The 23,785-nt window shown below is 45.9% G+C and overlaps 1 protein-coding gene across 2 annotated transcripts in view; it reads left to right on the top strand.

Annotated features, from left to right (window-relative positions):
* MEI1 (meiotic double-stranded break formation protein 1) overlaps positions 1-23,785 on the top strand; it is a 35,261-nt gene that overhangs the window by 363 nt on the left and 11,113 nt on the right. Inside the window, exons 2-21 of one of the 2 annotated variants that reach the window (XM_072035399.1) lie at positions 121-244; positions 2,214-2,264; positions 3,871-3,944; positions 4,612-4,717; positions 5,381-5,584; positions 6,323-6,453; positions 7,051-7,165; positions 7,927-8,043; positions 8,592-8,691; positions 11,156-11,290; positions 11,810-11,924; positions 13,482-13,582; positions 14,559-14,700; positions 15,741-15,852; positions 16,215-16,275; positions 17,452-17,549; positions 18,362-18,536; positions 18,647-18,794; positions 19,362-19,634; positions 22,687-22,852. In XM_072035399.1, the coding sequence (XP_071891500.1) occupies positions 121-244; positions 2,214-2,264; positions 3,871-3,944; positions 4,612-4,717; positions 5,381-5,584; positions 6,323-6,453; positions 7,051-7,165; positions 7,927-8,043; positions 8,592-8,691; positions 11,156-11,290; positions 11,810-11,924; positions 13,482-13,582; positions 14,559-14,700; positions 15,741-15,852; positions 16,215-16,275; positions 17,452-17,549; positions 18,362-18,536; positions 18,647-18,794; positions 19,362-19,634; positions 22,687-22,852 (2,548 nt within the window). Of the gene's footprint in view, positions 1-120; positions 245-2,213; positions 2,265-3,870; positions 3,945-3,969; positions 4,009-4,611; positions 4,718-5,380; positions 5,585-6,322; positions 6,454-7,050; positions 7,166-7,926; positions 8,044-8,591; positions 8,692-11,155; positions 11,291-11,809; positions 11,925-13,481; positions 13,583-14,558; positions 14,701-15,740; positions 15,853-16,214; positions 16,276-17,451; positions 17,550-18,361; positions 18,537-18,646; positions 18,795-19,361; positions 19,635-22,686; positions 22,853-23,785 lie in introns of those variants that run through there. The other variant, XM_072035402.1, reaches the window with a different exon arrangement.

Genomic DNA, 23,785 nt, shown 5'->3' on the forward strand with positions numbered 1-23,785 from the left:
GGTTGCCCTCACACTAACGGGTTGTCCTCACACTAACGGGTTGTCCTTACACTAATGGGTTTGCCCTCACACTAAAGGGTTTGTCCTCACACTAAAGGGTTTGTCCTCTCCCACCCGCAGCTGGTGCGGAAGAAGCACGCGCTGTCCCGGCTGCGCGATGCCCTGGCCTGGCAGGCGCTGCCCGTCATCCAGCTCTTGGCCCTGGACGAGAGGGTCTGCGCCTCTCTGGTAGGAACCCTCTTCGGTAAGAGCGCCCTTGTGCCACGCCAGGGAGAAGGCAGGTGCCTTTTGGGGGGGTAGGTGCGAAAATGTGAGGTTTCTCCACATTTCAAGCACGTTTGAAAAAAGCAAGACGAGACTTGAGTTACCCCACTCCATGCCTCCACCACCACCACTGTGAGGTGTAGCTGCTCCCCATGGACAACTGCTTGGAAGAGGTTAATTAATTTCCCCGCTCCCCAAGGAGCTGAACCGGCACATTACTAAAGCTCCCACAATTTTCCTGACATTTCTTTGAAGTCTTCCTGGAGAACAGAGAGTGCTCTGGCTTATGGCTCTTCTCAGGCTGCCCTCACCCTGCTTTCATGCCTCACTGCTTCCTCGTCTTGCTGAACTTGGCAATATGCGAAGGTTCACACAGAAACGAAAGCGTGAGCTTAAAAGGGTGCTGCAGGATCTAGTAGCAAATATGCAAAGTAGTAATCTATATAGTGCTTTTTTTTTTTTTTTTTTTTTTTTTTTTTTTTTTTTTTTTTTTTTCCCACACCATCCCGTTAGATTGGTAGAAATCTTAGTAGCTGTAGGTCTGATACCTGCTGCTTTCTGAGGGGTTGGCCTCGCAGCAGAATGCAGATGTCAGAAAGGGCCTTTCCAATAACAGCCTCGCAGATCTTGAACATCTCTGACAGGTTTCTCTTTGCATAGCAGTGCTGTTGGTCTTTGAAATGTGTTAAATCTTGACAGAGAAAAAATACTGGTGTAAATGAGGGAACAGGAAGAGGAAGGTGGAAGGTATGAATGCAAGTGCTTTCAAAGAGCAAACACAGTGGATTTCTTTAAGTCCACAATCTCAGATGCACATCACAGATACTTCTTGTTTTGCCCTTCCCCTCCCATGACACACTGAATAATTCAAGCAGTGTTTTCCCAGTTGGTTTCCCAGCACAAGCTCTGCTGTGCGCATGTTGGAAACAGCTTCGTTAGAAACAGAACTCTGTGCAGGTTTAGTTTTCCGAGTTGCACGCATTTTTATTGTCTACACACACAGTCCTGTGCAGATGTGGAGGGAGCAGTGCTTATGCCAATTCAGTCCTACACTGTATGATCCTAACACTAAATACACCAGGAGACGGGGAGCTGTACTTACATTTCAGTGTTCTCTGATTTTAAATAATCAGTCTCTCTGAGAATACAATTAAATTTTGGGGGGACAGCTGTGGGATTTTGCTGTACTTGGTGTAACTCCTGGAACAGTTGGAATCCCAGTCTAGGCTTGGGGTACAAAGAATAATATGTACATTATGGATTGAACTTAAATGAACCAAGGATACATTTGGTGCAAGAGTATAAGAGGGACCCCCAAAGGTTTAAGCAATGCTGTGGAGGAAGCAGGAGAGAGAATACTCATTTGTTGCCTAATTATGCAAATAACTTGGAAAACAGTGTCTAGTAACAGCTTCAGTTTAGTGTTGGAATCGTTTTCACATGCCTTAAACTTAGTGTTTAAATGTAGTCTCAGCGTTTTCAGTACCGTGGAAGGAGAATACTGCTCTCAGTGATGGGTGTGAATGGAAGAAGGAAGGGACATCTCACAGCTGGGCTCTAACTTGTGTCGTTCCGGAGTGTTGTAATTCAGATGTGTACTGCCGGATACGTGCAGGGGGATGTGGTAATGTTTGCAGTTTCATATTTACCTACATAGGTGGAGCCACTGACTTCAACTATAAAGTGCAAGAGCGAAAACAATCTTGTAAAAAATTACAGGAGAACTGAGTGCCTCACAGTCCCTTTGTCCTGGTTAAGGGAGCCCTTTTACAAAGCACTCCTTGAGCGTATCCACCCTCCTCTGGCCAAGTCAGCTTGTTCTCATGTGAAACAGGGGGAAAACAAAACAGTACTGAAAGAATTTATGGCTCTTTTTACAAAAAGTATTTACAGCATTGTTTATCACAAGCAGGAATGAGTTCCACGGTTGATTGTGGTTTGTCTTTTAGGGATGTGCCATTCCGTGGAAGACAGCGATGCCCAGGACCAATTCATAGAAGGTGAGAGGCAGGTGTCATGTCTCAGCCACTGGCGGTTTGTGAAGAAGGGTCCGTCTTGTCTGACAGTGTGATTGAGATGTTCAGCTTCTGCACAGTTGGAATTGGGAAGAGCATCTGTTTTCTTTCAGCTGCAAGAGGGATAAGCAGGCTGTGCCAATATTTGGGGGGGGAGGGTGAGGGTAGGGAAGAGGTGTGTGCAGATTTAAATATTAGCATTTCTCTGACAGGTTCTGTATGCACCTTGAATTTAGCATCAGTTTGGTAACAGTGGTAAACAAAGCTCCATCTTTGGGCCTGACTGAAGTCTCATTAAAGCAAATGGAAATCTTCCCGTTGGCTTCAGTGAGCTTTTGGATCTACTGCTTTTTCCTCAGGACAGAGAGTATTTGGGATTTAGCTCTGCAGACTCCAGATTCCTCTTTGTGAGGAGTCCTTCATTTCTGATCCAAAGGGAGAGCCTGCAGGTCTGAGAAGGGATCTCTGCAGCCCAGTTAACCTTGGGTATCTCTGCTGAGTCTGGTGATATTTGCAGAGCAACGATTTCCTACTGTCCAGCCATGGGAGATGAAAGGAGATGTGACCAGCTCCTTTCAGAGGGGTATAAGTTTTCAGGCATGCGGTTGAAAGGGTGTTACGAAGGTGAGAGGTCACTCTGCCATGATATGGTTTTGCTGAGAGATAGATGCTCTCAATCAGAGGAATTTTAACATAATGACACCTAATTCTTGAAAATTCTTAGAAATTATGAGAGTTCTGGGCAAGAAAGGACCATTAAACCATCTATATATCACCTGCCTCAAGATACGCCTCTGCTGAGAGGTGTAGCTCTTTAGCTAAAGTAGGTCTCCTAGATAACCCTGCAGTGTTGCCCTGGATATACCCAGAGGCAGTGAACCTAGAAGTCTCTGGTATTTTTTTACGATGCTTTCTTAGAATACAATTGAAAAGAATGTGTTACTGTAGAGTGTGCTCTGCTTCAAACGAGTCATGCCACGACAAGAAGATAGGTACAGGTTGTATGGAGCGACGTTGGGCACGGTGTCTCAGTTAAGGGGAACAAAGATGAGCTGGTCCTTGCTTTCTGGAGAGGTGCATGGGGTACCTGCAGTCGGTAGAAGTGACTGGTAGGCCTCAGGGGCAGGAGCAGCTGGAGGAGGAGCTCTCAGACTGCTTCCAAGGACACTCACAGCTCCGATGCCTTCTCTGGAAGGATGTTTTCAAAGGCCAGTTTTCATACAGCAGGAAGCCTGTTCTATTCAATTACCATTTTTTTTTTAAATAGTTTCTGACTAGGGCTTTGTTTCCTTCCCTTCCTGGTTCCTTATGTTTACTTGGTGTCCTGATGCTCTGTTTGTCGCTTGCAGCTCATTTCCACGCATGGTTTGTGGTGCTGCTAGAGCAGGATTGCTGTAATATTGCTGCGGAGAGCCCCGGCTGGGCTATCAGGAGTAATAGCGCTGGGACTGCTGGTGTTCCCCTGCTCTCTCAGCACCCCCGCGCCCATTTAATGTCTAAGCTCTTTGCTCACTGGCCTGCTAAAGCCCTGTGGAGGATGGATTGTGAGCGCTCTTCCATGTGAGTTACTGATCCTGTTTCTTCTGCCTAGTTCTGGTGCAGCTGGTAGCGGAGCTGAAGTCCGAGCAGTACTTGCACTGCATTTTGGATGAAAGCCAAAAAGAGGTCAGTGAAGGTGAATTCCCTTCAGTCTTTCAGGGGTTGAAGAGATGGCCCTCCAGGACTGCAGGTACTGCACTCAGATACAGCTTCTGCTGTAGCATGACATCCTAATGCCAGCTCCCGTACTGTGATTTTGGCATTGTTGGTGTCTACTCTGGAGTTTTCTATCGTCCCCATGGCACATTGCAGCTGTACGCCTTCATGCTGTTCTCATGAAGCTGTGTGCCTTCCTCTGATTCTTCTTTTTCCGCCCTTACCATGACAGTGGTATGAAGAGCTTTCCCAGCCTGTGCTTTTGCTGTCTTTATTCCTAAATTTGTGGTAGCCCTACGGGATACAAAAAATCGGGAAACAGCAAAAGTGGGGAGAAGTTCAGCTGGTTCATCTGCTCGTAAAGAAGCTGGAGAGGAAAGGGAGGAAAAGGGACAATAAGCAAGAGATTTCTTGGATTAATTAAAAGACCACTGCTGCGTTTTGAAGACTTAATAGGTGTGTTCAGAGTTTTCCTCTGATCTATCCTAAATGGTGACGAGGACCCACTTTAGGAATGATCCTGTTCTGGAGCACGATACATCAAAGAAAGCTCCCTGTTCTGTGTGCATTTCTACCTTTGGGCTGTGTTCTTAGCCATGAAACATTTTCTTTTTTCTTCTTTCTCTCTCCTCTACAGCTGAGCAAAGCAACTACCATGAGAGGCAGCCTCCCCATATTCACTCTCTTGGGCAAGCTGGCAGATACCATCTCAGTCTTTGCTGATATACTGGTGGTAAAGCACAGTGAGTAACCTGTCATGCTCCACTGAAGGGTTGTAGTCACAGCCCTAATACACATAAGTGTGCATGCACTGCCCCATCCCCGATGTGTGAGTTTATGAAGGCTGCACAAGAATCTTGTCCCAGAAGTTAGGGTGGCGTTCAGACCTCTTGGGTTGCTGGTCAATACCTTAATAGCAGGCTTGATGTCGTGCTCTTAGCCAGCCTGGCAAAACCAGCCTCTCTGAACTGGGCTTTGTATGTATGCCCTGCAGGAATATGCATTTAGTTTTTCTTTCCTTGGTCCAGCCCTTGGGGGTCTGGTAAGCATACTTAAGTGTGTGTGGAAGTAGCTGGGGGTGGTGGACCTTCCTGTGTTGAACAGTGAGCTCCTCTGGCTATTTTTAATTGTATCCCTGCTCAGAGACTCTTAGAAGCATTCCCTGATTTCCTAAATGTTTGACTGGGTCAGAGGGAGTGCATCATCTAATCGTGGCATTCAGTAATCTGCACACACCAGTCTGTCTGGTGGGCTTCTGCAGGTCGTTTTGACTGGGAGGGGACAGTGAGCGGCTGTGTGGTGCTTGGCTGCCTACTGGGTTTAAACCACAATACCAGGTTTCAAGGGTGCTGTAACAAAGTCAGTTCATTAGTGTGAATGCTTGCAATTTCTGTTCCTCACACTAGGTAATTTAGTGGATCATCTACCGTTGGGCTTGATGTACCCAAACGAAGGTGTAAAGGCTGCTGTCTGCTACTTGTATGGCAAGCTGTACTCCTCTCCTGTTGGCACAGAAAGGCTCTCAGCACACTTTGAAGAAAAGCTGTGTGGTCTCTTCTTGAATACTTTGGGCCATGCTCAGACAAAGGAGCTTCAGGTTAATTGTTTGGGTAAGGCATTGCTGAGAGAAACTGCAAGGTGCAAGGGAAGGCTTACAACAAAGGAGAAATCCCTTGGTTGGTTTAGATGCCCTGATGTGGGTTGGTCCCTAGAAGAGCTGTTTTTCTGCTTGTTTGAAGCAGTTGATCCTTGCTATTAGCACACAGCAATCAAATGACCCAGACCTGCTGCTGAGAAGTGCATATGTGCACTGTGTATAAGTGAATGCCCAGAAGTGTCTGAATGCAAATGCTATGCACAGACAGGTGGGTTTTGTAGAGCAGTGGGATGGAGTCTGACAAATATCATCTTCAGGTATGGAGCATCATGTTCTTCAGGTTAAAAAGGTAACTTGGAGGTGGTGTTTTCATGCATTTATGCTTCCAACTGCATTTACGTGCTGGAGAACACAATTTCAGCCTTCCTGGCACTTCTTGTTTGCAAACCATCCAGGGAATTCCTTTTTCTTGTAGGAGGTGAGTAAGAATTGAATTGCTCCTTAGATCATCTGCTCAGCCACTAGAAAAGGATGATGATTCTTTTGAAAGCTGAGCTCAGGCATTACCCTTGTGAATTTGTACTGATGTGTACTGATGATTTGCATCAATACCTGTAACAGTGCTCCATAATTTTATACTGGGGGTGCTTTTTTTATACATGTGCAGATGTTCTTTAACTAAATGCAGATATTTCTGTAAGAGCCTGTCCCACGTGCAGTATGATGCTCACTCTTGCTCCCACTTTTTCAGGTTTGCTAAAGGAGCTGCTGAAGTCTGACCATTTTGTATCCATTCTTATGAATAATTCAAGGACAGAGGAGGAATCTGAAAACTCTGACTTCTTAGAAGGGGAAAATCCACTTCCACTTGTTCTCAAAAAGGTGATTGCTGAAGTAGTCTTACAGCATGCAGCCTATGACTTTCTAACAGATTATCCCTTGTTCTGAGATGAATTGTTGGTTGAAGTAAAAATATATTAGCCTGTATTGAATCTTTATTTGATTGACTTGAATGGTGTTGCCAACGCTGACTAGCAGTAGAGACCACAGTGGAAAATGGGGACACCTCCATAGACCTCCTCATTGTTCATTCGTGAATCATGCAGGGGAGAAGTTTTCATTGTGGCCTCAGCTGGCTTTACTCACCATCACTTGTAACTCTTGTAGTGCCAGTAAGACTAAGCACCAGGGCAGAACTATTCTTACTTCTCTAAGTATATATATATATATAAAAATATAAATATATATATATATATATATATATTCTTGTATTCTCTATTGTGGTTCTTGTGTTGCATTTTTTAGTGCATTTAGCCTAGTATTTTGTCTTACCATACCAAGTTTAATCAGCAAAATACATGCCAAAAGAGAGAGATTTTATTTAGTTATTTTAAATTTTAAAATTTAGAGGGAACTGTTCACTACTCATATCTGCGCAGTTGACTTCCTATTTTCTTTCTGGCTTTTGCTTCCCATCAGCTCTTGTTGACCAGAGATGAGATGTTACAGGCAGCGAGTTCTCACTGTGTGGCTGCAGTGCTGGTTCACTCTCCCAGTAGATATGCTTCTGCCTTTATCCATGCAGATGTCCCAGGTAAAGAAGTGCGATAACATTGCATTGTTTGTCTGTCTGTTTGTTTTAGGAATCAGCCTGGCTCCATGATGGCATAATCTATGCAGTGACCTTTTTGTATCAGTAAAGATGTCTAATGTGATTTTAGAAACAGAAGTGAAGAAGGAGTTTTCAGCTGAAAGTATAGCAGCAGCTGTCAACAGGCAGAATGGAGTTTCCCGTGCAAGAATTTGGACATTCCTTGAGGTCAAGGTCCATCATGCAGTATAGATACAAAGCCTAAATAGGCTGGGTTCCCATCTTATCCCATTAAGTATTGTAAGCGTGCACAGAATTTGGTCCAGGAGCTTTAGAATCCTTTTCAGATGTGGGGGAGATGGTTCATTGGTTCACTCTACTCACAAAACACAGAAATACTCTGTTTTTGCAAATTCTTTGTGAGATACAAAAGTTCTGAGGAAAAAAAGATCACTTCATCTGTTATAGCTTGCTTTGTGGCTCTTCATTTGTGCCAAGGGTTAGAGACACAATTCAGCTCCTGCTGGATAAGTTTGTGCTGGGAAGAAGCCTGCCTGTGTGTCTCTGCTCTCTGTTGAAGACTAGCATACCTCCAAGAATTCACTCCATCCTCCGTTCCTGCCATTTCATTATACAACAGTTCTCCCTATGACTGTTGCTATGCCTCCTGCTTTCCTCCTCCTTCCTCTGCTCCATTCTCGGAGCAGCTGTGCACACTGTGAACAGACTGCCTTTTACCAGGGTGCCCTTATTTGTGCTCACAGAATTCCTGTTCGAGTGTCTCTTGTGCAACAGCGAGATTCTCATCTGGTCAGTGTACTGCTGTCTGCTTCTGCTAACTGAAGAGCGCCTTTTCTTCTCCAAGTGTCACACAGTCTATGGTGAGTCATCAGCCTTTCTGACAGAGCGACCGCGAGTGATGCTGCCAGCATTGCTTGTGCCTCGAGCTGCATTTCAGCACTTCGCACACAATCACAGCTTCCAGTCAGGATTTATAAAGCACTGAAAATGAGTACTCACCAGATATATTTGTGATGTCTGCTGCAGCTTGAATTTACAGTGCCACCGTCCTAACGAGTTTCTGATGAGCATGCATACGTTATAATAACCAGTTATGATGACTGTTAGTATAACCTGACTGTTACTAGTAACCAGTTATCAGGAGCTACTACTAGGTGTTGCTGTGAAGATGCCAAGGGTGGATTTAGGAAGGCCAAATTCCTCCCATTCTTCTGAACTTTCCTCCGGCAGTGGAGATTAAGGCCTGTTATCAGTGAGCTGAGTGAATACAGTGTTTTAGACAGTTGTTTCTGCCAGGGCTCAGAAAAATGATTGTTTAAATCTTCCTTCCTTTCAAAAGTTCATTTTGCTTCCATCCTGGAATTTGGGGTATTAAAAACCCTCCTCTGCCTTCTCTTGAACATTGCAGGTATTGAGTCTCTGGTGAGGAGTCTCCAAGATGTCCTGCAGCTGAACAACGTGGAGTTACAAAAGCAAGGACTGCTGCTCTTCACTGAAATACTGAAACGGTGAGGAAGTGCCCTCTACCTGGCTTGCACAGACAGCATTTGGTGCTCCAAAATGGAAACTGTTGTGCTTTTGCTTTTTAAGGTTGTTGTCCAAGGACAGATACCTACACTGCTGGAGCTTTTGTGTTTGAAGCATGTTGTCCTCTTTGTGCATACAACCACCAGTATATCTGCATCTCCCTGCTTCCTTGGCAACCTGGGAGGTGAATTCTCCTTTCAGCTGCAGGCAGAACAGGAGGGGAAGACTAGGAAGGTCCAGGTGTATTTGAGCAGGCTGGCTCCTGCTAAGAGTGACAAAACAGAGCATGTAAATTCCATGGCTTCTAGTCCTCTGTCATCAGCTGAGCTAAATTCAAATAGCTCAAAATTCAAAAAACAAATTCCAGGCTGAAATATTAATGTGTTCTGTCAGTTTTTCCCTTGTTTTCTGCTAAGGAATAACATACCCTGGCTTGTTTATCTTCTGTGTTTCCTGTTCCTGCCTGTGTGATCTTGTTCCTGTTCTGTCATGGTAGTGACAGAGTCTTGTTTTTGCCTCTTAGTTCCCCCAGGAGAGCCCTGGAGCTGAATTTTGGAAATGTCAGTCAATTTTATAGCAAGTGGTAGGTTAAAAAGGAGAAGGAAAAGCAGCTGCACTAGAAGAGCGTGAGGATGCCAGTGTGGGATCTGTCAGAAAGAGAAACCAGAATGTGGGAAACACTAATTACAGCATTTATGCTTGTAAAACAAAGGGAACGCTCTGTGCAATTACTCCAATTTTCTAGCGCACACATTCTGTTTCTCTGAGGTTTACATTTGAAATGTCACTTTATTTAAAACTATACCGTATGGAGAGAAGGGTCTCATCCTGGAACCTCTCTTCTTGTTTTGCCTTGCAGCTGGATTCTCTTGCTCTGTAAGTGACCACCACTCTCTGGTGTTGCCCAGACAGGATGCGCTGCCTCTGTTGGCGCTGTTAGAAGTGTCAGGAATGGGGTGCAGCTCTCCGTGGAGTGCTCCTTGTCTCTCCCAGCACAGAGTGGCAGGCACTGCTAGGGGCCTGGAGACAAGAGGCTGCAGGATGGTGCAGGAGTGCTGTCCTTAATGCATTTTTCCCGGGCCCTGCAGACATCCTAGTGCACCATATTGCAAGTGGGTTTGTGCCTCTTGAGTGAGTCAGCAGCACTCCTCCATCCCTTCCTCCCTGCCTGAGTCAGCGAGGACTTTTTTCCCGATGTGTTTTACTTCAGAGGGTCAGTGATCAAAGGAAGGAAATAGAGGGGATTAATAGAATTACAGTGTAAGTAGAAACAACTTCAAGTTCAGCACATTACTAATGGCTTGGGCCAGAGGCTGATCCTGGCGCCTGAGCTCCCCAGCCTTTTCCCTGCCTTGCCCACCTCTCAGCCTTTTCTCACAGCAGAACGTGAGGTGACTGTCAAACCGGATTTGATCCCGTTGAGTAACTAAAGAGTGGTTCTGCCTCTGCTCACTTTTTGCCCTGAAGCTGAGCTGCAAATTTAATTTCTACTGAAGTTTACTTTTCTCTTACATTTCTGCATGGGAGCTTGTGCTCCTGGCTTGCCTTAGTCTGGCATGTCTGTGAAAACTGAGTATCAGGGAATACTCTGGCTTCCAAGGCTGGATGCTGTCATGCTGTCCTTCTTTTCTTGCCGTGCTTTGGAGAGGCCCCCTGGCAGGCCATTAGTGCCTCTCTTCCACATGTAGCAGCCTGTCTTCTCCCTTCTTTCATGATTGTACCTGACTTGCCAGGAGCCACATGAGCACAGTCTGCCCTTTGCACATCTCTGCCCAGTAATGGGATTAATGACTTGCCATCCCTCCCTGCTCTTGTGTTGAATGCTCAAAGGTGTTGGGCCACAAGGTGCTCAGATGACCAAAATGATCACTATCAAGAAAAAAAGTCAAAACTGTTGGATTATGTTTTTTTTTATCCTGTTTACTTTTTAAGTTCTTGAAAGTTCCAGCCCTGCTGGCAGCATCTGCCATTAGAATTGCTGTAGGACTGTTAGGGAAGCTATTCTCATGGCCTTGTCCTTGTTCTAGGACCATAGGACGGTAGTGTTTACTTGTTTAGTCAGAAATATGCATTGCCAGATTAACCTGCAAATGCCAGAGCAGATGGTCTTGGAATTAAGTCCTAGGTAGAGAGATCTCTGTTTTGCAGAGCCTGTTTTTCATGTGCTTTTCATGGCACTGCTTGCTGCCACACTCACAGAGTTATCCAGGCTGCAGGTTTTTTTCATCATAGTAGGGCTCCAGGCCTGCTGAAGTTCACTCTTTGTAGCAAACCCTCCACCTGCTCAGATTTGAGGCTACATCCTTAGGAGCAGCTGGCTCTGAATACTGAAAAGCATGGTTGGAACCACACGGTTCAGCTGTCCATTTGGTCACATAAGGAGAGGGTGATACTGTTGCTTACTCCGACAATATTCTTCTTGCTTACTCTGTTTCCTCTTCGCAGGCAACCAGTGGAAATCACGTTATTCACAAACCGAGGGGTATGTCTAGATGCCATTGATGTTTTGATGAAGACAGTGGACTGCCCAGTGCTGGAGGTGGTAGTGGAGGCTGTGAAAGCTGTGGCAGCTTTTCTGAGGTAGGCAGGAAAGCGTTTGCAGGCTTTTCTTCAGATAGCTCTGAAGAAGTGTTGGACTCTGTGGCTCCCTTGTGTCTGTGTGGGTGAGCGTGTGCTGCAGTGGGAATTCTGGCTGAGGCAGGATGGGTGTAGCAGAGCTGGCTTCCCACCCACCTGCTGGGGCACTGGAGCTGTGGTAGGCAGCAGGATGCTGCAGCAAGGACCTGGCATCCCAGGCAGGCCTGTAACTGCAGCTGCTGTGGCTTTGTCGTGCTCTGGCCTATCCAAACAGATCAGACCGCGTACAGATGTGCTTCCTGGTTGTAGTGGGAGCAGACACTAAATGCAGCGAGGGTGTGTTTGGGCTCACATCTGCATGAAGGCACTATTCAGACCTTGTGACCTTAATATGCTGGGCTGGAGAGAAATGGCAGCAGCACACTGCTGTCCAGAGGAGTGTTATTTCTGCTGGTGTCGCCTTCCCACGTGGAGTGTCCCCAGCAGGGAACGTGCATGCTGTCTGTCTTTCTTCTTGTTCAGGAAGGACCACCTGAGCTCTCCTCCAGTCCCGTATGAAAAGCTGCAGGAACTGCTAGAGGTGGTGCTGAAGAGATGTGCTGACCTTTCCCCACCACAGAGCAGCAAGAAGCATGCAGTAAGTCAAGAGTTGTGCTTGTTGCTAGGACCAGGCAGGGTAGGGATGATCATCCTAGCGCAGCATGGGGGTGTTGTTTATATATTCCATACCCTTACCTGTGGTTTTGGGGGTCTCTGGTGTTTTTTTGATCCTCATTCCTTGACAAGCTAACAATCTTTGTCTCTGAAGGAGCTGAAGATGGATGCTGGTGAGTGCTCTTTTTAAATCACTGAAAATTGGTGGGGCACCAAGTGAGCGTGCTGCTCTCGTTATATATTCAGTGCTGCTAGGTTCATTTGAACCTCCCCTTCTTTGGGCCCCCGCCTGTAGGCTGCATCACGCAATCTATTTTTTTGGCAATGAGTGTCTCTTGCTGTGCCTTCAGACCAAGAGAGTCACGTTGTATGCACAGTGATCCCTTAGCAAGGGAGCTGTTAGCCGCTATTTGAACTGCCAATCCCTTCCTGTTCCTGGAATATGTTCCTGGAATATGTTCCTGGAATATGCAGTTAATGTGGTGTGCTGCTGGGACCTGTGCACCTGTGAGGGGAGCTCCCATCACTGATGACTAGTGACAGGGCAAGGGATGAGCCTTCTTGCTCTAGGCTCAGGGTCATGTAGGTTTAGATTGCATTTTTGTGGTAAGAGCATCTTGTGGGGGTGCCAGAACCCCAAACGGCTGCTGAGCTATCTTTAGGCCCAAGTTGTTTGGTACCAAATGTCTGCTTTATCTGCCTGGAGAAAACAGAAAAGCTTTCTGCCCCATAGATAGGTGTTGGTCAGTCTGTTTGCACACACAGCTTTGTGTCAGGATAAAAAGCTTCACAGGAAGGAAATCAGGCAGATAGTAAAGACATTCAGGCTGTCTTTAATGGGGGAAAGGGAGAAATGATTGTAGCTGTAATAAGGTGTTGCAGTATCAATTGAGGAAAGATAAGGAGTTCTGAACTGCCAGGCCCAATGCGTTGCCAAGTCATCCTCTGGCAGTATTCAGAGCAGATCACTGCAGCGGGTTACGGGGTAAAGGTAAATTTTGAGCTCCAAATGGTTCCCAGTTTGGGCAGATGATAAACTCTGACCCTGCAGGTGTCTTCTGGCTAAACTCAGTCGGATGCTGTGTGGAAATAAGGGCCAATACATGCATAGTTGCTTACAAATCTGAGCCAGAGTGGAGAACTTACAAGATTTCTGAAAAGGGAGAGAAGCTGCTCAGCACTGAGTCAATAGTAATTGGAAGAAATGCAATAAAAAAACAACCACACAAGTATTCCCAGAAGAATTTGAAGCTGAGCTGTTTAAAACTCAGATTAGACCAAACCATGGCAATATAGGCTATACTGCCCAAGGGACAAGGTAGTGCAGAATTAGTAGCCCTGTAATTCTGCTTTCCCTTGGAGGAGCACAGTAAATCTCTTAACTCTGCCCTCCCTAGGGAAATCACAATAGTAAAGAAACATCTATGTAAAAGAAGTGATTGAAATGAAAAATGTTCTTCTCCTCCTGCTGGTACCAGGGAAGAAAGCCATTTTGTCTGACAGTGAACACAAGATTTTGAAGAATTCTGTCCTTTAACAGGGTGATCTCCTGTTCCCAGTGTCTCAGAGCCTTAGCAGAGTTTCTCAGAGACAGGGCCAGCTCTTGCTCAACACCCTGGAAAGTTTCAGAAGTGCTTGCAGGTGAGGACAAGGGAGGAATGCAGGTGGGTAGTATGTGTGTCTGTCCATCTGTCCGTGTGACTGAGTTCTTTTACCAAACCTACCACTGAAATACCACAGGTGGGTTCAATTCATGGCACTTGTCAGTGAAACAACAGAAGGAAGGATATGTAGTTACAGTGAACATTTTGTGACACCTGTATGTGCCTGCTAAGAAATTTCACTCAGACCTAGCAGCTTCAAATTTTGGCCAGTGAAGAACTGCTTGGAAATTAGCCCAAACTGGTGGTGATGTAAGAACTGTGGGAAGGTATGTGTGCAGCTTATTCCTGTGCCATCATCTGCCCCAGATGATGACCTTGTTATTTGCTCACGTTTGTAACCTGTTACTGCAAGTCACCGACTTTTCCCATTTTGCTGTGTGAGAGCTCTCTCTCAACCCCTACCTGCACAGGGAAAGGTGATAGATGAGTTTGGGTATGAAACCAGATCTGCTGTTAGGTGAGTCTGGTCACCATGGTTATTTTGCCTTGCATCACTAATGTTTGGCTTGGCTGAGAGAATTCAGTCAGAAGATGTCCCTGTCTGTGTGACCCAGTCTCTTGGGATGGTGCTGAAGGTTGTCATGGTTTTTGGATGAGCTGAGTGGCCCTCAGTCTGATTTTCACAAGGTTTGCTGCATTGTGCTCTAGGCACTGTGGCCTGGCTTCATAACTTCACTCTTGTGGTAATAGGGCCTCTCACAGCAGATATTTTGTTCAGAGAAACTAAGTCTTCCTTTCCCAAAGTGTGGTCATCTTTTGCAACATTGCTGACTTTTAATAGCTTCACCCAAGAGTTAGCTCCGTGTTATTGCCAGGCTCCTATGTTTGCAGCCCATCAGGTGTCTGTGGGGTCCTTCGTGGTGAAAGTTTTGGTGGAAATGCAGTGTCTCCTGGCTTCCTTTACAGAGTGAGGAGGATTCCTCTCTCCTCTGGTACCCGCTGTGTGTTTGTAGGTTAGCAGTGGAATTCCAGACTGACCCCATGGCCCAGGAGAATGCTTTCACTGCCCCTGGCTCAGAGAGCAAGGAGACGCTGAGCAACTTCTCTGAATTCCTGCTGAGGATCTGTGACAGTCTCTGCATCCCCATGGTCATGGTAGGGCTTCTTTTGGACTTGATCTATTCCTTTAAACTTGGTCTATTCCTTATGAAAGGTGCCCTCAAGCACCGCCAGTAGGTGGTACAGGTCTTATGAGGAAGAGAGCATGTGGAGTAAACCCAGAATAGCTGTGACGTTCGCCACCTCTCCAGAGCAAAATGTGGTATTACATAGTTTGTGCAAAATGGGAGTATTTAAGTCTCAGTGGGTGGAGAAATTCTTAAAGTTTCCATGTAGATGGCAGTGTCTTTCCTCAGACCGTGCAATCCCCATAGCATGCCTGCCATGTTATCTAATCCATGGCAGCCCTGTTGCAAACATTGAGTAAATTTTACTAGTGCTTTGCCACAGGTTTAGGTATGGATCCTTGCAGTTGCTTTGGGGGCTTGGAGATGTTTTGGCTTTATAACCAGTCTGCTGGTAGGCAGCTGCAGGGGCACTGCTGTTATCGGTCCTAAAGGGAAGGTGCAGTGCGTGTCCAGTTTGGCAAAGCTGGAGACAGAGTGCTGCTTCTTGCTCATTGGATTCGGGTAAAAATTAATGAACTGTGGTAAAATTGTCCAGTGACCTTCTGCAGGAGTGAGCTGAGTCGTTCTATTCCAAATGTTTTAGTGCTGGACTCTGTGGAGAACTCAAATGCCTGTTCACCACTGCTCAATAAAACTCTACATTAAGTGTTGCTGAAGTCAGCTGCACTTAAGTATATGTCCCGTGGTGTATGCTGTGCTGCAGAACTGGCTGTCGGACCTGCAAGAGCAGGGTAATGTGGGCAGCAATGGGGCCTGACTGGTTGCCAGCTGGAACCAGGAAAATGTTTCATGTTTGCTGTAATGCCTTGCAGTGTTAGCAGCGTAGCTCATAACATCAGCTGAGGGGAATGTTAGTTGCTTTCAAAGTGCTACCAGGCGTTTTGGTAGAAATATTAAGCTATCTGTTTGGATTTAGGAAACTTCCTGAGAGGGCAGGAGGCAGGAAGAAAGCTGCTGCTTTCAGTGTGTATTGCATATCGTGCCTCTGAACCTTTATTTCTTCCACAGAACTACCTGGAAAGGGCTGTCAGCTCGTCAGTGATGGAGGTTTTCATCTCAGCACTGAATACCCTCTTTACCGTGGTGCCAAACATGCGGATTAAGTTCTCCAAAAAGCTGGGTATGGTGGTAGCGTGGGATCACGTTCTCTGTGCTGATTCTACCTCCTATGTACTCTGTATTCCTTACTCTTTGCACACCAGAGCAGTGACACACAGAATTCAGTTCTCTCTTCTAAACATGTAGAGCTGTCAAATCTTCCCTTTTCCTTCTGAGCAGACAAAAAAAAACCCCTCAGATACTTACAAACCTAACTTGGAATAGTTTATTGTGGGAGAGACGGCATAACACATGTATTCTTATTGGTATGGCCTGCCTTGTTCACCAGGCTTGCATGGAGATAATTATGGCACCAGGCTACTATTTTTCTTTATCGTACATATTCTGTGCTCCTTTGACATTTCTGCCTTGCTTTCTGTCTAGCATCCTCCTCCTTCATCCGCCTGACGCTGGAGCTGAAGGCCAGATTTTGCTCTGTACAAAGGTATTGTGCTATGTGAATTGTGAGTGAGGCAAAAATTTCCGGAGGGCAAAGCAGATCAGGCCTTATCTAATGCACCCGATTTAAGCAAGAAGGGAGGTTAAGAGACTCAGGAGTGGTTGTATCCTACGGCAAATTGTAAACACTGCCTTTGGAAAAGCTGGGTCTGTGAGAAGGGAGAAGCAGTTAGCTAGGGGGAGGGTGAATTTTCACAGCTCTGCGAGAATTCTGTGCTCCACTATGAGCTGTGCAGAGATGAAGCAGTCTGAGTTTTGAAGAGTGGAGTTGGTGGGTGCTTTGTAAAGGAGTAACAGTAGCATCAGCTCCATCTGAGCTCTGGCTTCCAAGGCACATATCACCACTACCTTTGTTCCCTGGGGTGTGATAATGCGTAAGATGTGGGAGGGAGAAGGAAGACTTCAACAGGAGGCCTTGCAAAGGGTCTTCTGTAGCAGAGATTACGATTTCTAGGTTGAGTAACACTGGGGGAGTCTCCCTTCTGCTCTGCAGAGATGTTTTACCTCCTCTTCCCTGTGACTGTATCTCATTAAAAGAGTAAACAAAATGCACTGCACCCTCATCCAGCTTAACACCGTGGAAATTAAAGTGGGGATGTCTGTGCCTGTGGGTGGTATGTGGGGAGTGACCTCGGTCTCTAAATACAGTAGTGTGAGGCATCAAGGATGCTATGGTACAGCGCGAAAATGTTTATGTCCTATTCTGCAACAAAATAATTGGAGAGAGTAGTTAGAAATAGAGCTGTTCTCACCCTTTTAGGTGATACTCTATTGACATTCTTCATGGTTCATCCCTGGAAACACCATGGTGCCAAAATCTTTCACACTGGCAAACTTCTTACCAGTGTTTGCCAGTGAAATTAGGTATTGGGAGCAAATACATGATTGTGAGAGAACTCCACTGTATTCATATCATTCCAAGGCATCTGGAATTGCTCACTGTTGTCACCACTGCTGCATCTGCCACATCTGTGAGCTGACTGTTCTTTGGGAGCTCTTGATTCTCCTGGAAGCCTGGGTTGGTTCCTGGAGTCCTGCTATGACGGCAGGTGCTTGAATATGACCAGCCAGTAAACTGAAGTTTTGGCAGGCAGTGTGTGATAGTGGCAGTGTGAAGAGGATGTTTCTAGCCTTCTTTGCTGTATCTTTCTGCTCTTCACAGTAATCCTGCCTTGAATCAGGCCTGTTCCAGATTCCTCTGCAACTTGTGCCTGAGCCTTTACTCTGCCACAGAGAAGGAGAGAATTTCTGCTCAGGAAGGCAAGTGCAGGGAAGGAGACACATTGCTTCATTTAGGTTGAGGCCCTGCCAGCCTCTATTTAGGCAAAGGGGAAAAAAAGGGAGGGGCAAAGAAAGGAGGAGGAAAGGGGGGGGGGGGGGCACATATAAGCTCTATTTAAAGATATTTTTCTAGCTTTTTTTAAAGCTGATCTACTGAGGAGATAACTGGCAAGAGAATGCCTTTTGAAGAGTTTGACTCTACTTGAATGAATGTTTCATGTGCCTTTGGTTTACATGGTGACATTTATTAGCACAACTAGGCATGGCTTAATTACAATGATATTAGTTGCCAGAGTCACCCTTATCTGGTGATAAGGGTCCTTTTTTTTCCTCTGGTGTACTCTTTTTTTCTTGCCTATACTGCAACTTTTCATGTTAGGTAAGTCCTAAATAAATAAGATGAAAGTTTCCACATCACAAAAGCCACTTTTTCCCCTAGCAGTGGTTGGTCACTGTAGTGGCAGCATCAGCAAAGAGCTGGGAACCTCAAACAGAAGTCTCTTTTTATCCTCAAAGGCAGCTCTGTTAGATCAGGTCTCACACCTCCATTCATTCCAAATCATGGACGTGCTCTTGCTGCTTCATGCACTGTATGCAGACTGGGGTAGTAAGCTGCCTTTGATATTTCTTACATCAGGAGCTTCACTAGTTTAATATGATTGAGTTAAAGGCAGACAGGTGCTTCGATTCTCCCTCCTTCCTCCCCCCCCACCCCATTCCTCTCTGCTTATGCCTCTCTGCTATTACGTTCCCCATCATTGCCTGCCTGCTCATATTAGTTTTATGTTTAGAGCAAGAGATGTCTGAGCTCCTGCAGAAGGCTTTGCCTCAATTAAACTACACAGTTGCTGAAAGCCTTCTCCTCCTGGCTGAAAACCCAGAGGCTTTCTCCTTGGATCAGTCCCTTTGCAGCCACCAACACTGCTTCATACTCCTCTCGTACTTTGCCTACACCCTTGGGGACAGGTGAGCCACGAGCATGCAAGGCAAGTAGTTATGTGGCCATTACAGACCATGTATGAGTAGGTAAAACATGTCTGATTTAATTGTTTCCACTCCAATCTCCTTGCCTGCAGGTTTGTCCCAGAAGCAGAACTGTTTCTAGCCATAAGAAATTTCCTCCTGTCAGCACAGGACCGTGGAGACTGTCCCCCTCCATACATACTCAGAGCTGTGCTTTACCTCCTTGCCGTTTGTCAGGACAAAGGCAAAGGCCTGGACTCGGTAAAAGATTTCATTCCTACCTGTTGGACCCATTTTACTGAAACTGAGGTTCCCCCCTGCTCCTGTCAGCCCTCCTGCAGAAAGTATTTTGGTATGTGTGGTGAGTAATGAATGAGTGGAGAGTGTGCAACGCATATACACTCTGGAAAGTTAACTGTGAAAAGCCACTAGGGGATAGGGATTTGATTGAATAAACTCGTGGCTGTGTGGGAAGTGTAAATGTGTTGGATAGGCTGTAAATTCACATACAGAATATTACAAATTTCATAGCTCGGCTCTCCTGAACACATCCACAGCCTCTGCAGCAGCCTTTCTAGTGTTCCCATATGGCTCTTTGCTGCTGCGCAGCTTTGAGCACTGTATAAAGCCTACAAGTTTCTTAGCCTTTGTGATGCAAATGGGCTTCACAAAATGATGTTTAACTGATATATTTGATTGTCTACTAAAAGGGCTGTGTGACTGTTTTTAACAATAAACTCTCATCACTTCAGCTTTTGGATATTCACTACCTAGTGGTTATTTTGCTCTCTCTCCCCCCTCTCCCTTTCCCTCCCACATGCTTAACAGAGGTCCTTGTGTACCATAAGGAGGATCCTGGATAATCTCCCAGATCTGGGCTTGGTCTACGTTCACTGTCCTCTCCTGCTTGAATTCTTCCTGCGCTACCCTGAACTTATGGGGAGATTTGGACACCAGGTTCTACAGCTCTGGTTTTCCTGGGAAGACTGCAATCAAACCAAGACTGAAGGAGCTGGTTTTGGCATGTCTGATCAGCTGAACAGTGCTAACCCTTTACTTCCCATTCTGCAGAGCAATTCCAGCATTTTGCTCATTTTACTGGTATGTGACTTTCACAAGGACAGGCTGTCATCCTGGCTTTAATTTTAGGGGAGCACTTAGGACTTTTTGGTTAATAAAGCACTTTGTGCTGATCCGAGGCCCATGTCTGCATACACGGGCCTCCAACTCACAGACAAGCCTGATATGGAAAATGGGATTGTGAACATGTGTTAGCTCTTTTGGTTATCCATCTACTGTGATGGAAAGGGAACTTTTGGGAGTTGGCTAGGAAGGAGCTTGAAGGGTGCTGCTGACGTATTTAATGAAATAAAGTCACGGGCTTTTTCCTTTCTCTATCCCGATACACAGATGGATAGTCTAGAGCCTTCTGTGGTAGCCTTTCAAGAAACTGCTTTGCTAATTTGGGAGCAACGGTGTACTACTAGTAGATGAGAAGGATATGAGGAACAGAGAGCTTTCAAAAAGAAGCAGGAAGAGAGCAGGTCTCAAGGGCATGGGTTTCTGTTTGCTTTTTTTATTTTGTTTTTAACTGGAGAGTCTTGCCAGATATCTTTGCAGTACTCTGAGTTTTTAGGACTGTGAATAGCACATTGTATTGCTCTTAAAAGATAAAATACAAAACTTAGGACAGGGAGAATTAATGAGTGTAGGGGAGAAAGAGGCCTTGCAGTAACATGACTAGTGTTTTACCATTAGCTGGTGTAATGAGCTCTGTTGATCTATGCAATCGTGAGAGAATTTGGGTGCCGATGGCTGCTCGAGGTCTTCTCTCACTTCCCCCTCTCCCACCTGCCCTGTCACCCTTCCCCATCGGTGGCCACTTGTCGCACGATTGTTTAGCCAGTCTGATAAGCAAATACTTGTTAGTATTTCCACACAAGAACATTATATTTACCTTTAAGGGAAAAGCTAACAGCTGTGATGTTTCTTCTGCAGCCTGTTACAGTAGGACCTTGGTAGTTTCTGTACACGTTTCTGCATATCATGGAGAACAGAAACCCATATCAGCAAACAGTGAAGAAGCCAGGTTTGATGCCAAGTGGGCACCTGTGAGGCATTTCAGACTGGCAGGTGTTTGTTGTGATCTAATACACTATGAAGTACATTTTCATATCCTGGGTTATGGAACTGATTGCCAGGAGGACAGTTCTTGAACAGTCAGGGCGACGTTGCAGAGCAGGTGCCAGTATCCAAGTGTTTGATGCCATTGCCAGAGCAGTAGTAAAGGTGATCAATGCGTTGACAGAGTGCAAACGAATTCAGAAGTGTCCCCAGAAATGTCTCTGCCCTATTACCTTTGGCAATAGTGCTGGAGCTATCACTCCACAACCTAAAGCAAGTGTACAGGTCGCAGGTCTGTCACTGCACAAAAGGGAAACGGTGACTCCTCCTCTCAATGGTACAGCATTCCTACTGTCCCCTTTTCTGTCCTGCCACCTACTCTTGCAGAAATAAATTAATTTAGCTCTGTCCTACTCTTTAAAGTGAGTCGTAATAAATCACAGGCTTTGACAGTTTACCTCTCAGCTAGGGAAGGGCATAATCAATCTGAATTTAGATGGCCTAATAAACCAGTGCAATATCCTGAAATAAATATACTGTCAGATATAAACAAAACTTACGAGGTGAACAACCTCAGCCTGAGAATCCACTAGTAAAATGGAAAAGCCTCTGTATGGTGGAGTGAAACAAAAATTAATGTCCTTCCAGGGATGATATATTTGCTTATCTGCTTTTAATAAATGCCTGGATTAGATGGAACAGATGGTTGGTGGCTTCATCTCAGACCTTGAGCTCCTGAGTAGGAAGGAAAATGTCAGCACAGTGATGCGTGTAGCAGGACTGGGAAGGCTGTGGGCCTTGGTTAGCACTGCTTGGTGCTGTGTATGTTTACCTGGGAATGAATGTGGTAGTGATCACACATTGGCCCACTTGTCTTCATGCTCCATATCTGAGCTGATCTCTTGGGGAATGGAGGTAGGCTGAATGACATGAGATTACGCATGAATTAGGCAGGAATTAAGCTCAGAGCTGGAGAGGTGTAGGTTTTTTGTTTGCTTTTCTTTTTTTCTGGCACAGAGCCTGTTCTTACCTTAACTGCTTTCCTTAGGCAGAGGGTCCCAAAGCCCTTTCCTCTCCATCATCCTGGCCTGGATGCATGACTACCATGTGGCAGGGGAAGGGAGCTGGAAGAGGCTCCGGGCAGGCTGTGGGCTTGGTAACATTGCTCAGATCAGTTTTTTTTTCCTGTTTACCTCTTTCTGCTGTGCTGTTTGCAATGCAGTAGTCAGGACTGCTGGGAGAAGAGAGGAACGGTAGCGCTGATGTAATTTATGTTGAGGCTATCACAGTATGTCAGCACTGCAGGCCATTTCATGCCTTGCCTTTATGGAGCTGCATCTATGCATGCTGTGCAGGTGAATTTAATGTTAAACACCTTAGCAACAAAGTATGCCCAAATTTAGGCTACTGGCTGTGGGATTTAGCTCAGAGACTCCAGACGGAGCTCTGTATTCCAGAGGAAGGCTTGTGGGCTGGATGCTCTGTACGTGACTCTTCCATTTTCAGGGACTGAGTGATTGCTTGTCTGGTTTATGTACGTTTCATACAGTTTAGCTGTTATGTTGCTACTGCAGATAGTAGGCTGCCAGCCTGAGACTTTGGAAAATGAGTAATTATGGACTGACTCAAAGCTTGATTTTAGGTAAGCATGTTAATATGCAGCCTGATTTTTCAAAACAACAAGGACAGCGGCAGTGCCAGAGGCTCCGCGTTCTTGGAAACAGGGCCCTGGCTTTGTGCACTCATTTTTGTAAAGCCTTGACCTTAAACATACCTTTCCCCCATCCCTGTGTGCTGGATGCGGGTTACATAGCCAACTGCATTCTTTAACAGGGTATTATTCAGAGATGCCTATCAGAAGAGTGTCTGTCTGCTTTATCAGTGCTCCGTTTAATCAGGACGTACTTAGTCTGAACAATGCTTTATTCGGATGTTTCCCATGACTCCAGATGAGCACAGTGGTATTAAATAGCAGTGACTTCTGCCTAATCAGGGCAGAATGGTAACCTGTGTGTTGCTTCCCTCCCAGGACCTGGTCTGCTCAAGCCCCGTGGAGGTGGCTCAGAAGGTGTTGGTGACTCTAAGGACATTCCTGGAAAGAAGTGAGGATGCCCTTGTCTGTGACCTCCTCCGGAGCCGGTTCCTGCAGATTCTGCAGCAGCTACTGGTAGAGAGTAGCTCAGCTTCCTTACAAGGTGGCTCCTCTCTTGGATTTGGTTCTTTTTGTACAATCAACTAGCAGGGTAGATGGCTGAAGCTATGTAGTCTGGGATGAAGTATCCCTTTTGCCTCTCTCTGTGCTGGACAGCTGGGTGAGCCTGAGTGCAGATGGCTCCCAGGGCACAGAGGCTGGGAGCAGGCATCATTTGAATCATTCATGACATAGATCCCCACACGGGATCTCTGATATTAACAGATTTCATAATTCTGTTAAATCACAAACATATAGCAGGGTTGTGACTGGGGGAAATCTCTGTTTTCCTTCCTGACCCTGGCTGTAGAGTGGGGACTGTTACCCAGTCACAAAGGTGCTGTGCAAAGCAGCCCATGAGGCTGAACTGAAAGGGGGAAGCAGTGCTAGGATGTCCTTGGCTAGTGCCCTTACCTCCAGCAAAGTCAGGTAGGCTGGAGAAGAGGGGGCATTGAAGGCAGAAGTGTGATAGAGCATGAGATAGACAAGATTATGGATAAAGAAGGCAATGCTAGATCTGTCATGTTTGGAATTGTGCACATCTGGAGTTGTGGTGTCCCTTTGTTGCTAATCTAGGGGTGCCAGGTCTGGGGGGAGGCAGATTGTCCATATCCTGCTGCAGGAATCAGACCTCTTCCTCCAAACCACTTGTGATGGAGACAGGACACTGAGCTAGAGGGGGTTTTTGCAAGATTAGAGCCCTTCTGCTGCATCTGATATTCACAGCTCCACTTCATACTGCATCTTGAACTCATTAGTGAGGGTATTGGCAGCGTCCTCCAGAGAGCCAAACACCAGATGCACCCTGGCAACAAGACTTATTCCTAGCACACGGGCAGTTCTCTGCGAGGTCTGGGGCAAAGAACTCCAGGAGGTTTCTTGCATACAGACCTGCCTGGTCCAAAGGGGCTGTAGAGATGAGAATGAGGTCAGGAGG

Source organism: Anas platyrhynchos, chromosome 1 (genome assembly GCF_047663525.1).
Source record: "Anas platyrhynchos isolate ZD024472 breed Pekin duck chromosome 1, IASCAAS_PekinDuck_T2T, whole genome shotgun sequence".
Lineage (NCBI taxonomy): Eukaryota > Metazoa > Chordata > Aves > Anseriformes > Anatidae > Anas > Anas platyrhynchos.